The 14,162-nt window shown below is 41.7% G+C and overlaps 1 protein-coding gene across 2 annotated transcripts in view; it reads left to right on the top strand.

The window, feature by feature from the left end:
* Nucleotides 1–14,162, top strand: part of LOC133050455 (ubiquitin-conjugating enzyme E2 E2) — a 352,912-nt gene that overhangs the window by 12,860 nt on the left and 325,890 nt on the right. For both annotated transcript variants that reach the window (XM_061134627.1, XM_061134625.1), the window contains exon 3: nt 4,215–4,265. In XM_061134627.1, the coding sequence (XP_060990610.1) occupies nt 4,215–4,265 (51 nt within the window). The remainder of the gene's footprint in view (nt 1–4,214; nt 4,266–14,162) is intronic.

Genomic DNA, 14,162 nt, shown 5'->3' with positions numbered 1-14,162 from the left:
CTTGCTGTGAATTTTGAGGATGTTCACCAGCTTGTTCACCTGTTTTCTTTTCCCGCCTCCCAGTTAATGATATTCATATTTTTTAAAAAGTACTGGAGGGATGGGGTGGGGAGGGAGGTGGGGGGGGTTTCAGGATGGGGGACACATGTACACCCATGGCTGATTCATGTCAGTGTATGGCGAAAACCACTACAATATTGGAAAGTAATTAGCCTCCAATTAAAACAAATAATTAAAAAAAGAGTATTGGTTGTCTTTCTAAATGAAGTAGTATATTTAAGCCACTGTTGCTCGTTGCTTCACATTTCAGCAATACTCGTTGGTTCCTTACTTTGTAAAATGAGGGTATTAATACCTTTGTTCTTCCTTTCATCTACTCACACCCCGCCCCCCACCATCCACTTTTAGTTGGTTTCTATTAGCTACACTTGACTTTACATCTTCATGGTTAGTAGTATTTCCATTTTGTAGTGTGCAACTACAACTTGTTATCTGTGCTTTATCTGTAATAAAAGGCCAATAAACTCTGTATAAGTTTACCTGTTTAGTGCCAGACCAGACAGGGTGTTAGGATTAGATTTCCTATAGGTCCAGTGTTAAGATCTCTCAGTGATCAATGCAAAGAAATAGAGGAAAACAATAGAATGGGAAAGACTACAGATCTCTTTCAAGAAAATGAGAGATACCAAGGGAACATTTCATGCAAAGATGGGCTCAATGAAGGACAGAAATGGTATGGACCTAACAGAAGCAGAAGGTATTAAGAAGAGGTAGCAAGAATACACAGAAGAACTGTACAAAAAATATCTTCAGGACCCAGATAACCACGATGGTGTGATCACTCACCTAGAACCAGACATCCTGGAATGCTAAGTCAAGTGGGCCTTAGGAAGCATCACTATGAACAAAGCTAGTGGAGGTGATGAAATTCCAGTTAGCTATTTCAAATCTTAAAAGATGATGCTGTGAAAGTGCTGCACTCAGTATGCCAGCAAATTTGGAAGACTGAGCAGTGGCTTCAGGACTGGAAAAGATCAGTTTTCATTCCAGTCCTAAAGGCAATGCCAAAGAATGTTCAAACTACCTCACAATTAGACTCATCTCACATGCTAGCAAAGTAATGCTCAAAATTTTCCAAGCCTGGCTTCAGCAGTACATGAACTTCCAGATGTTCAAGCTGGATTTAGAAAAGGCAGAGGAACCAGAGATCAAATTGCCAACATCCGTTGTATTATTGAAAAAGCAAGAGAGTTCCAGAAAAACATCTATTTCTACTTTATTGACTATGCCAAAGCCTTTGACTTTATGGATCACAACAGACTATTGAAAATTCTGAAAGAGATGGGAATACCAGACCACCTGACCTGCCTCCTGAGAAATCTGTATGCAGGTCAAGAAGCAACAGTTAGAACTGGACATGGAACAACAGACTGGTTCCAAATTGAGAAAGGAGTACGTCAAGGCTGTATATTGTCACCCTGCTTGTTTAACTTATATGCAGAGTGCATGATGAGAAACGCTGGGCTGGAGGAAGCACAAGCTGGAATCAAGATTGCCAGGAGAAATATCAGTGACCTCAGATACACAGATGACACCATCCTTACGGCAGAAAGCAAAGATGAACTAAAAAGCCTCTTGATGAAAGTGAAAGAGGAGAGTGAAAAAGTTGGCGTAAAGCTCAACATTCAGAAAACTAAGATCATGGCATCTGGTCCCATCACTTCATGGGAAATAGGTGGGGAAACAGTGGCAACAGAGACTTATTTTTTGGGCTCCAGAATCACTGCAGATGGTGACTACAGCCCTGAAATTAAAAGATGCTTGCTCCTTGGAAGAAAAGCCATGACCAACCTAGACAGCATATTGAAAAACAGAGACGTTACTTTGCCGACAAAGGTCTGTCTAGTCAAAGCTATGATTTTTCCAGTTGTCATGTGTGGATGTGAGAGTTGGACCATAAAGAAAGCTGAGTGCCGAAGAATTGATGCTTTTGAACTGTGGTGTTGGAGAAGACTCTTCAGAATCCCTTGGACTGCAAGGAGATCCAACCAGTCCATCCTAAAGGAAATCAATCCTGGATATTCATTGGAAGGACTGATGCGGAAGCTGAAACGCCAATATTTTGGCTACCTGATGTGAAGAACTGACTGATTGGAAAAGACCCTGATGATGTGAAAGGTTGAAGGCAGGAGGAGAAGGGGACGACAGAGGATGAGATGGTTGGATGGCATCACTGACTCGATGGACATGAGTTTGAGCAAGCTCTGGGAGTTGGTGGTGGACAGGAAGCCTGACGTGCTGCAGTCCATGGGGTCCAAAGAGTCGGACACGGACTGAACTAGGATCTTAAAGCTACGCAACGAATCATAGCATTTAGGCAAAATGCCTCCTTTTTATCCCTTAATATCTGTTACTGGATTGAAAGTATTTTATGTTTTAGTTTCGTTCCTGTTCCATCTGTGATTTTCTTACAAAGTTGTTCCCCTTGTGGGATTTGTGACTGTTTTTCTCCCTTGAGTGGTGTGTCTTTATTATACTCTATATGCTCTGTGCCCTCTGGAGCGTCTCAACCTGTTTGATTCACAGCATGTACTTTGTCTTCCAGATAGAGTGGAATTCCTCCGCCAGTGGTGACCACCCCGTCTCTGTCCTTGATCCCTTTCTGCCCTCTGTGTGTGTGCCCCGCCGTCACCTGGGGCGCTGACGGGGCGGAGGGGGAGTGTGTGCTCTCAGCTCACTGCCTTTAACCCGGACGTGACGCGTTGTGCCTCACAGTGCCTGTTTTATTTACACTTTTGTGTGGAATCCACAAAGGGTGTTCTCTATCAGATATTTGAGACTTCTCTTGTTTAGTTATGTGCCATATGTACTTTAAATGCACATGAACACACTATAGAATCTAAGAAGTCTCAGTGGGACAGCTGAATTAATAGGTTTTTTATTTTTGGCTTTAGATTTGTTAGTCTTGGTCTGTGTATTGATGTGAGAATTGGACGGTAAAGAAAGGTGGATGGTAAAGAAGGATGAGCGCCGAAGAGTTGATGCTTTTTGAACTGTGGTGCTGGTGAATACTCTGGAGAGTCCCTTGGACTGCAAGGAGGTCAAACCAGTCAATCATAAAGGAAATCAATCCTGAATATTCATTGGAAGGACTGATGCTGAAGCTCCAATACTTTGGCCACCTGATGCGAAGAGCCGACTTATTGGAAAAGACCCTGATGCTGGGAAAGATTGAAGGCGGGAGGAGAAGGGGACGACAGAGGATGAGATGGTTGGATGGCATCACTGACTTGATGGACATGAGTTTGACCAAGCTCCGGGAGATAGAGAAGGACAGGGAAGCCTGGTGTGCTGCTGTCTGTGGGGTCGAAAAGAGTCAGACAGGACTTGACCAGTGAACAACAAACACCTACTTCATAACGTCTTCCCCACCTTGAGTCACACGACTTAGAGAAGTGATAGTTATATCTGTATCAGACATTTCATTCAGGGAAGGATACTGAAGTGGGTTGCCATTTCCTTTATGGGATTTTCCTAGCCCAGAATGAAATCCACGTCTCCTGCATTGGCAGGTGGCTTCTTTACCACTGAGCCACCAGGGAAGCCCATATAGGGGGTTAGGTGAAGTAAAAAATAAAAGATGAAAATAACACATGAGGGTAAAAACAGGTTTTTAAAATAAAAATTCTTTTTTTTCCCCCTTTGCAGAAGGCATATGTATGCTTAGCGTTAGCAGTGGTTTGAGTTTCCCTGGTGGCTCAGCTGGTATAGAATCTGCCTGCAATGCAGGAGACCCTGGTTCCATTCCTTGGCTGGAAAGATCCCCTGGAGGAGGGAGTGGCCCCCCACTCCAGTATTCTTGCCTGGAGAATCCCATGGACAGAGGAACCTGGGGGCTACAGTCTCTGGGGTTGCAAAGAGTTGCCTGAGTGACTAAGCGCGGCACAGCAGTGGCTTAAAGTTTTGATTTGAGTCGTGCTGTTGGTGAGAGATGGAGGCACAGATAGCGGCCGGTCTCCTCTTTGTAGATGCACTGTGGGAACTGGGGCAGAAATTGCTACTTTGTTGGTACTGTGTATGATGATTTATACAGTGATAGTATTTCAAATTAAAAGTGCACAAATAGGAAAGATTAGTGTAAAAGTGTAAAATTTAATGGAATATTAAAAGAGTAAAGACATTTTGATGTAACTTTCTTTGTCTTTATTTTCAAGAATTCAGAAGGAACTTGCAGAAATTACGTTGGACCCACCCCCCAACTGTAGGTAAGTACTTAATGGATTTTTATTTGTATCTTTTGCAGAATGTGTAATCGAACTATTGCTCTGATGTCTCAACTATTGTTGTTGGAGCCTGATTAATTAGCGAAAACATGGTTCTGTTTTGGACTTAAGTGACTGTGAAGACAGTGGTTGTGGTGGTCTCCATGAAGAAATGGAATCTTCATGAATCTGTTTGTAATGGTAGATGGAGTTGCCAAAAAAAGAGTAATGCAATAACAGTAAGATAATGGAATTATAGGGTAACACATACAGTGATCTTTTAGTGGAAGAGGTGTTGGAGTTTTAAATGATTTCTTTCATGATAAGAGTAATACTGTGGCTAAAATATTTGCTGTTTGATAACTTATTTAGTTGTTATCTTGCTGAAAATTGATTTTTAGAAGTGCTGGAACATTAAACAGTGTTTCTTCATGGTTTACATTATTTCTTATAGTCCTAGGTTGTGGTGATTGGAGGCGGTGAGGTTAAGTTTGAAACACTCTCTCCATTATGACCACATACCCTCAATCTTCTGGTCGGAGTTTACTGATGGGAAGTTAAAGTGCTTGCTTGGAGTTGATTAATGATATACGTAGAGTAGAAGGAGGGAAGTTAGCTTCTGCTGTATCTTGGATCTGGTACAGTAGTCGGAATATGGCTGTTTGACTCCTTGAAGACGTGTGTGTTTTGATGTCAGTTCAGTGTTGGAACCAAGCCACTGCGGAGTGTTGTAGTTTAAATGGTAGCGCTGTGCGTCAGAGGCGAGAGGACGCGCTTCAGTATTGAGTACATTGTTGGTGTGACTTCTGATTTAACTGAGCTTATTTTAATATGAAAGCAAAGATAACAGCTCTGGGTATTAATGGAAGTGAAAAACTTGTAGGTGGCTAAATGGCTAATTGACAGTCATTTTTGTGTAGGAAAGATTCTAATAAGACTTAATGTTTGTAGTGAATTTATTGTAGTTCTTTACACGGGAGTCACATATATAAACTTGTAGTAATAATGTTCAAAGAATATTTCACTCAACTAGAACAAATACTTCTTGGTTAGGAGAAGCTGTTGGGTAGTCAGGCGTTTTTGTCACACTTAGGCTGTGTTGCCTTAGAGCTGTTTCAGATGTCACATCTTTGTTTAAGCTTTGGTGGCCAATTCATGTAAATGGATTGATTTGTGGAAAAACTTCAGTTTGAATTAAACTTAAACTCTCTTGTTTCGTAGGGTAGTATTTGTTTTAATGTTTGAATCTTTTTTTTTTTTTAAATAAACTGTGTTTACCACATGTATTATTCCTGTTACCTTTTTACAAACAACTGAAATGGTACAATATGTGAACTTAGTTTATACACTTGTTTAAACTTTGAAAACAGATTATTGGCAAAATAAACTAATTGCTTTGTTTTAATGAGCTTGTTTAGGGCTCATTTTTGATGAATGTAATCCCTATATAATATGTGATGATCAGAGTTTGCAGTTTTGCTATCAGATATATTATTTCCTGGTACATTGCTCTAATTTAGTTTTGACTTATTACAGATAATAATTTAACTTAGATTAAACCAATATATTATAAATGTACATGGAAACTGAAAATTCTGAGGAAGAAAATTACATAATGTTTATTCCTTAAATAAACTAAAATGGTTAAATCATAGTTCTGTTTAATGTAAAAAAGAAATGTTTTAACTATGGAAATTTGGGGTTTACTTTTTCATTGAGCCTTAGTTAAAGTGTACTGGTTGTGCAAGCAAAATATTTCTAATAGTTTTTCATTAAAAAAATGTAGATGTCACATATAATTAACTCCTCAGTTTCAAGAAAGAAACCTACTCAGTTGTATTTTTCCCCCCCAGTTTTATTGAGATATTGACATATAACATTGCAGAAAGATAGCTTGTTCGGTGGATTTGCTGGCATATGAAACTTCTAGTGTAATCCTTTTAACCATGTGAAGATTGGATAGCTCAGATTGCTTCAGAACAAGGCCTACGGGTGCAGCTTCTTTGATCCCTAGATAGCTGATGGACTGATCAGGCAGGGACGAAGGCTGTGCCCACCTTCATGTTCGTGGCTCCCCTGTGGCAGAGGGTCCTCTGTGCTGCGCTGGTGGAAGTGGGGGTTCCTGCCGCCCCCTGCGGGCCCTGCCCCCTCACGTCGACACCCCCTGCGGGCTCTGCCCCTCACGTCGACGGCCATGTGGACCCTGCCCCTCACGTCGATGCTCACCACGAGCCCTGCCCCTTACTTCGACGGACATGCGCCTGCTAAGGGGTTTACCGTAGTCCTTGGATTTTCTGTGGGTGTGTCGGGTTAGAGATGGGACCTCGGAACTTGAGTGCATCTCTTTTGCGATGTCCGCTAAGCGACTCTTGGGTTCATATTACAGGAACCAGCATGTGTTTGTCTTCTACTGTAGTATTGTTGAAGGTCTCCCCTGCCCCCTCCAGGTTTTCAACAGACTTAAATCTTTTAAGAGTATGCGCAAAATATTTTGATGATCGGTTAAATTTCTTTGTATAGGTAATATCTGCCTATACGGTTTCTGGGTATCTTTTCACTTTTTTGGGTCATTGTTGTCTTTGAGGTAAAAGTGCAGTAATCTTTTTTTCTTTTTAGGCTGGATTAAGTTAATTCTTTTATAACATTAGAATTAATATTTAAAACCAAAACTTTATGATTTATCTAAGAAAAAAGTTTCTGTTCACAGAATGGTAGGGTCTGTGGGATCATAGGCATAGGAAAGTGCACATGATCTGGGTGGAATTCGGTTATATACATCGAGTATTCTCTGTGGATAGTAGAGGTGCTTTGCTGAGTCCTGGTGTGCGGTGAGAACGTAACTGGCCCGTGGCGTTTGAAGGGCTCTCTCCGAGGCCTCTGCAGGGGCCCGCGTGTTGGTCCCGCGGTCCCGCTCTGAGCTGGAGGTGCTGCTAGTGGCCGCAGCTGCTCCCTGCCTCAGTGACCAGCACGCCAGCTTAGCTTCTAGACGACTATGCTGCAGCTTTGGGGATTCCGCACAGTCGTCAAAAATGCAGACTCAAAATCTGTAAATGTGCTGGTGTGCTCATTTCTATTTCCTCAATGTCAGTGGGAAACTGGCAGCTAGCTGGAAAAATTTCTGAATTAAGATACAAGTTTCTGTCATCCTGAGGATAACCTGTGTCTCTGTATTGCACAGAAGCTAGATTCAAATTCTGTTATGGTCTGATGCTGCCCAAATTTATATTAGCTTTATAAGCATGGAAATGACAGAGATCCTTGCTACTTTTTAAAAGTAGAGACTGTGGTAAAATGATTCGCTTGGATTTTGATTTTTGATTTACTATTTGAGCAAATGAAAGGAGAAAATACTTAAGAGGATGTAGTTCAGTTATATTAGCAGTTTTTACTTTTATTGCTATGTTTCAATTATCTACTCGTTGAACACAGACTCTGCTTTATTTTTTAATTGTAACAGCTTTATTGAGATGTAATTTGAAGTGTAAATTTCAGTGACTTTTAGTGTATTCACTGGTTTATATCTGTCACAATCAATTTTGCATTCAGATCACCCCAAAAGATACACCATACCTTTTAGCAATCCTTCCCATTTCCTCCCAATTTCACCACCATCCAGCCCTGGGCAACCAGCGGTCTACTTTTGTCTCTATAGATTTGCCTTCAGGACATTTTGTACAAATGGAATCATACAATATGTAGTCTTTTGTGACTGGCTTCTTTCATGAAGCATAATGTTTGCAAGATTCATCCATGTTGTAGCATTCATCAGTACTTTATTTTTGTCTCTGAATAATATTCCATTGTGTGGCTATAGTACATCCTATTTATCTGTTCATCAGTTGATGGAAGTTCGGGTTGTTTCCACTTTGTGGTTATTGTGAATAATGCTGCCATGAACATTTGTGTACAAGGTTTTGTGTGGACATTGGTTTTCATTTCTCTTGGGTATAGATAGACCTAGGAGTAGAATTGCTGGGTCAAACACTAACTGTGTTTAACCTTTTGGGGAACTGCCGGACTGTATTCCAGAGTGGCTGCACCATTTTACCTTCCTGACATCAGTGTATCAGAGTTCCAGTTTCTCCACTGCCTTAGCAACTGTTATTGTCTGTTTTTTAATGATGGCCCTCCTTGTTGGTGTGACGTCCTGTGTCACTGTGGTCTGGATATTTCTTACCCTGTTGTATAACAGTCTTGATGACTATCTTTTCATATGCTTATTGGACATTTTTGTATCTTGTTTAGAGAAATGTCTATTCAAATTCTTTGACAATTTTTAAGTTGTTTTGTCTTTTTTGTTGTTGAGTTGTAAGTACTATTTATTTGTTTTGACTACAAGTCCCATATCAGATATATGGTTTGCAAATATTTTCTTTCATTCTGTGGACAGTGTTTTCACTTTCTTGATAGTTCCTTTTAAAGCATAAAAGTTTTAAATTTTGATGAAGTTCAGTTTATCTATTTTTTTGTTACTTTACACACTTGCTGTTATTTCTGCAAAACCATTGCCTATTCCAAGATTAAGAAGATTTTTGCCTACATTTTTCTAATAAGACTTTTTTAGTTTTAGCTTTTATATTTTGGTGTCTGATCCATTTAGTATGTGGTGTGAGCTACAGGTCCAACTTCGTGCTTTTCTTGTAGATACCCAGTTATCTCAGCACCACTGCTACAAAGACCCTTTTCCCCAGTGAATTATCTTCATATCCTGTTGAAAAATCAATAGATCATAAATGTGAAGGTTTATTTCTGAACTCTCAATATTATTCCATTGATCTATGTCTGTTGTTAGGCCAGTACTACAGTCTTGATTTTTGTTGTTGAGTCACTAAGTCGTGTGTGACTCATTGCAACCCCATGGACTGCAGCCCGCCAGGCTCCTCTGTCCATGGGATTTCCCAGGCAGGGATACTGGAGTGGGCTGCCATTTCCATGCCCAGGGGCTCTTCCCAACCCAGAGATGGAACTCGTGTCCCCTGCATTGGCAGGAGACGCTTCACCGCTGAGCCCCCTGGAGCTCTGTGGTGAGTTTTGAGTCAGAAACTTTGGTGTGTAAGTCCTGTAACTGACTCCCTTTTCACTGTTCTGACTCATTAGTTAAGGCATCATCGGAATGGATGAGACGGACTGGGCGTACGCCTTACCACTGTTTCCTCCTCCTGTTGTTGAGAGCCACTGACCAGAGGAGGGTCTGTTTGCCAGACCCTAGTAACTGAGACAGTGTGTGGGGAAAAAGTGTGTGAGTTAATGCTTTCCAAACTGTATCATAGAACAGGAAGGCATTGAGATAGAAACTAGGGATTGTGTCTGTATAGATGTGATTTCTACAGAGAGCCAACAATGTAAAAATCTGTTGTCGTTAATTATTTTCCTTTTATTGGTCATTATAATATTTCTGCAGCATTTTGTAGCTTTTAAAGGATTTTTATGTATGATGCAGTTTAGTCTTTTTGTGAGGCTCCTGGAATTAAGTAACTTGCTCAGGATTGCATGACTAGAAATGGTTATTTGCATTTAAACCCAGGTTTTCTGATCATTCATCCTTTATTTTTCCAAATGTGTGAGTAGATAGAGAAATACGTTAAACATTACATTTGTGGCTAGGTACATGTGGTTTAGTTAAGGAGAAAAAAAAAGAAAAAATCAACATGCAAGGCAATCCAATATATTGTAGGTACTATGCTTGATTTAAATTTCTGAATTCCATGAAACAATAGTTAGTTGGAACACTCTGAAAAGTAATTATTTGAGTAGTGTGATTTCTGTGACACTTTTCTGTCGTGTGTGTGTTTGTATGGGTGTATATGTTCATGTTATGCTGTTACTGGCACTGAGCCAGGTAAAGGATATATTTTTACATTTGGCAGTTTGCAGTTCTGCGTCTGCACTTTTAATGCCAAATTGTTTTTCCCTGTTCCTCAGCTTGATTCTCCGTCATGTTCCCCTACACCTCAGTATTCACTGAGGGCTTCCTGTGTTAGATCTGTGGTAGGAAAAGTGTAGGTTGCAAGAAGGTAATCAGATGTAGTTCCTAATCCTGTAGATACGGTTAAAACCAACTGAGAGAGAAAACATAAAATGCTTTAGGACCAAGACCAGGGAAATGATGGTGCTGTTGGCAGAGACTGCCGGTATCTGTAGACTGCGGGTCTTAAAAGGGATCTGCTTCCCTCTTTACCCTGTGACCCTAAAGCCGATGGCCTTGTGTATTCTTCAGCCTTAGTAATTAGCTGCATTTTTTTTCATTTATTTTTTATTAGCTGGAGGCTAATTACAATATTGTTGTGGTTTTTGCCATACATTGACATGAATCAGCCATGGATTTACATGTGTTCCCCATCCTGATAATTAGCTGCATTTTGTAGAAACCTGACCTCTGGTTCTGTTTTATTTTCTTACTCTTTTTCTCCACCTTGTGTCTTCTCAACATTTTGTACTTTTATACTGTGTAAGTTTTTTTAAAAGCCACCTCAGTCTTTGGAGCAAGGCAGATTATTCGTAAATAAACACTGGATAACTGAAAGGTGATGTGAACACCTTTTTGTTAGCAGAATGCTGGAGTGCCTCTTCTGAGGAGTCAGTCGTGTCCAACTCTTTGTGACCCCATGGGCTGTAGGCTGCCAAGCTCCTCTGTCCATGGGATTCTCCAGGCAGGAATACTGGAGTGGGTTACCATGCCCTCTTCCAGGGGATCTTCCCAACCCAGGGATCGAACCCAGGTCTCCCACATAGCAGGCGGATTCTTTACTGTCTGAGCCACCAGGGAAGTCCAGGGAAGCAGAATGCTGGAGTGCCTCTTATGAGGAGTCATTAACATAGACAAAATTTAAGTATATGTTGAGGCCCTGTGATGCTCAGTTTTTCATATCCATGTCTCCTTTCTTCAGTAGAGATAATAGAAGCATATTTTTCATTCACTCCTTTGAGTTCTGGACTCCATGGCTGCAGTGTTGCGTGGTTTTGCATAGACTCTCCGAGGAAAGAAGTCTTTGCTGACATCTGGGTTGCTGGAAGTGCAACCCTGGAGCGCGTGCGGGGGCCTGGGCCGGGGGCCGAGGAGGCGTGGACGGCGCTGCAGCCCTGGGGAGCATGGTCGGCCCGGACCTTCCCCTGGCAGAGCTGTGTCGGGAGCCTCACGCCTGTTTGTATTCTTGCTTCTGTACCTTCTTTGACATTCGTGGTGTGTGCTTTCATTACCACGGACAGTGCACGTGTGCTTCTCTTTTTGCTTCACCTCAAAGCTGACTTTTCACCGGACACAGCCAACACCGCCGCGAGGGGCCCTTGCTGCAGACAGCGCGGTCCAGGCGCAATCGTTTGCTGCCAGCACCTTTACTTTAAAACTGAGCTTGGGAAGACGTCACTGTCTCAGTAAAACCCCGGAGAGATTCCTTCCTTCCTTACTCCAAGATGTTGTTTCTTAGCATCTGCCTTTAACCATAGATTTTTAAAGTATTTATTTCATAATAAGAGAAAATGTTGAGTGATAGAGTTTTGTGCCCATTATTTGTGACTTCTGATTTTCTTTTTATTTTTTTCTAATCTTTGCTGCTTTAAGAACAGTATAAGAATGTCTGAAAAAAACCATGCATTAACTGATCACAAAGGGATTATACTTTATAACAGCAATAGAACATTTTATCACTTATTTTAGTTTGCCTGGTTTTATAACTAGTTATTATTTCAGATTTATTACTTACGTACTTTTGATAGAAAGTGTCATGTTACTGTCTAGCAGGTAATATTTTAGTTCACATAGCTGTTCTGTCTTTAAGATGTCCTGAAAGCCATTCTTTAGTGTGCCCAAAGCATTTTCTTTACAGTGATTATTACTGTTCATTGGCTTCAATATCTTTTATCAACTAAGCATTATTGCAAATAGCAAGTCAAGCAATATTTATTAGTATTTTTTAAGAGCAGTGTAAGTTTTGATTTTTTAAATTTAATGTTACCACCGTTAGCTTTCTGACTATGCTTTTTGTAAATGTTCATTTAGAACTGTTTACTTGGAATGTCTGTGTATTTTAAGTTAGGGACTTAATAGGATCCTTTAAAGGTATAACGAATTCCATACTTGGGTGAAGTGAAGTGAAAGTCGCTCAGTTGTACCCAACTCTTTGCCACCCCATAGACCATACAGTTCATGGAGTTCTCCAGGCCAGAATACTGGAGTGGGCAGCCTTTCCCTTCTCCAGGGGACCTTCCCAACCCAGGGATCAAACTGGGGTCTTCCTGCATCGCAGGCAGATTCTTTACCAACTGAGCCATCAGGGAAGCCCTTATTTGGGTAGAAGCAGCATATTATTCTGGTGGCTCAGCCGTTAGAGCATCTGCCTGTAATGCAGGAGACGCAGGAAACATGGGTTTGATCCCTGGGTCAGGAAGAGCCCTGGAGGAGGAAATGGCAAACTCATTCCAGTATTTTCGCCTGGAGAATGCCACGGACAGCGAGCTTGCCAGCCTACAGTCCGTGAGGTCACGAAGAGTCAGATACGACTGAAGCAACCGAGCCCACATGTGCACCGACTCCCTTCTCCCTCTCTGCACGTGAAGAGGAGGCCTGGTAGTGATTCCGAACCTTCCGGGGGAGAAGTGGGCCCTGGTGCCCGGGCCAAGTCCCTGTCTTGCTTCCATCCTCGAGGGGTCCAGCCCCCTGCCTCCCTCAGCCCACTGCTCTCAGGTCTCCCGATGGTATAACTCCTTAATCTGACCTGCCCAGTTGGGTGAGAGTTCTTTCTTTAATCTCTGTACTTCAAATCTTGGCACTCATCTGACGTTTGGTGGACCGCGCGGGCACAGATACACTTGCTGTCCTGGGAAGCTGGCATCTCTGGATGCTGCCAGTGTTTGCGGCGGTGTGCCAAGGTCTGTCATTCAGCAGCGTTGTCCCATTTAATCTTCGTGACCCTCCAGGAGAGAGGCAGTGGTTGTGGATGGTGTTATAGGTGGGAAGACAGGCTCAGACAGGTGAGCCCGCTTGTTCAAGGCTGCAGAGCCGCACGGCGCAGAACTGGGATTTCAGGCTTTGGAGCCTCTGCTGCACTGCCTGCCTTTTGCGGAGTGGACACAGGAGAGCGGTCTAGAATGGCGCTGACCTGCAGGACTTCCTGGTAGGATGGAAGTGGTCTGCATCTGGCATCCAGCGCAGTAGCTGCTTAGCACTCGAAAGATAGCTAATCTGAGTAAATTAATTTATAATTTGACTAAAATTTAATTTAAATTTAGGTGACCATATGTGACTAGGAGCTACTGTGTCAAATAGTACAGACTTAGAAAAATGAACATTTCTCAAGCTTAAATTTATGCTTTAATGTCAGGTGAGACTAAACTCGCAGGTCATTTTGAGTTTTTTAAAGCGTACTTACAGTTATGCATTTGTCTTCCCCCACCCTTCCTACCAACCACCATTATTTTCTAAGAGCCAGCGACTGCTAACGTATTTTTTAGAGCATCACACAAAATGCCCTTAATTATGTAAAAGACCCATATAAATGTTAATATTATATAGTATGGTTAAAAGTGTTTTATTTCTTTTTAACAAAGTGAAAGTGACATTGAAAGCATTGTTTTTAGGTGGACTGATAGGATTTTGAAACAGGGAAGCGTGTGGTCTGGCCTCCCTCCAACCAGAGAGAAGCCCGCGCATGGACAGGGACGCACAGTTTCATGACAAAGCCCAGTCCAGCATTCAGTTCTGAGAGTCGATGTGTTGCTGATTTCATCTACAGAATGGATATGTTTTATACACTTAGAAAATGTAGATACCGTTAATATAAACAAGGAAGGTTGGAAGTCTTCTCTGCGATCAGAAAGGACATTGGAAAGGAACTGGAGTTAGCTTGTCTGGGGGAGTGACAGGGCACCATGGCTGTGTTTAACTGTTTTCAGAGCCAGAAAACG

Source organism: Dama dama, chromosome 32 (genome assembly GCF_033118175.1).
Source record: "Dama dama isolate Ldn47 chromosome 32, ASM3311817v1, whole genome shotgun sequence".
NCBI lineage: Eukaryota > Metazoa > Chordata > Mammalia > Artiodactyla > Cervidae > Dama > Dama dama.
Note: the sequence above shows the minus strand (reverse complement) of the source record. Positions and strands in the feature narration are given on the sequence as shown.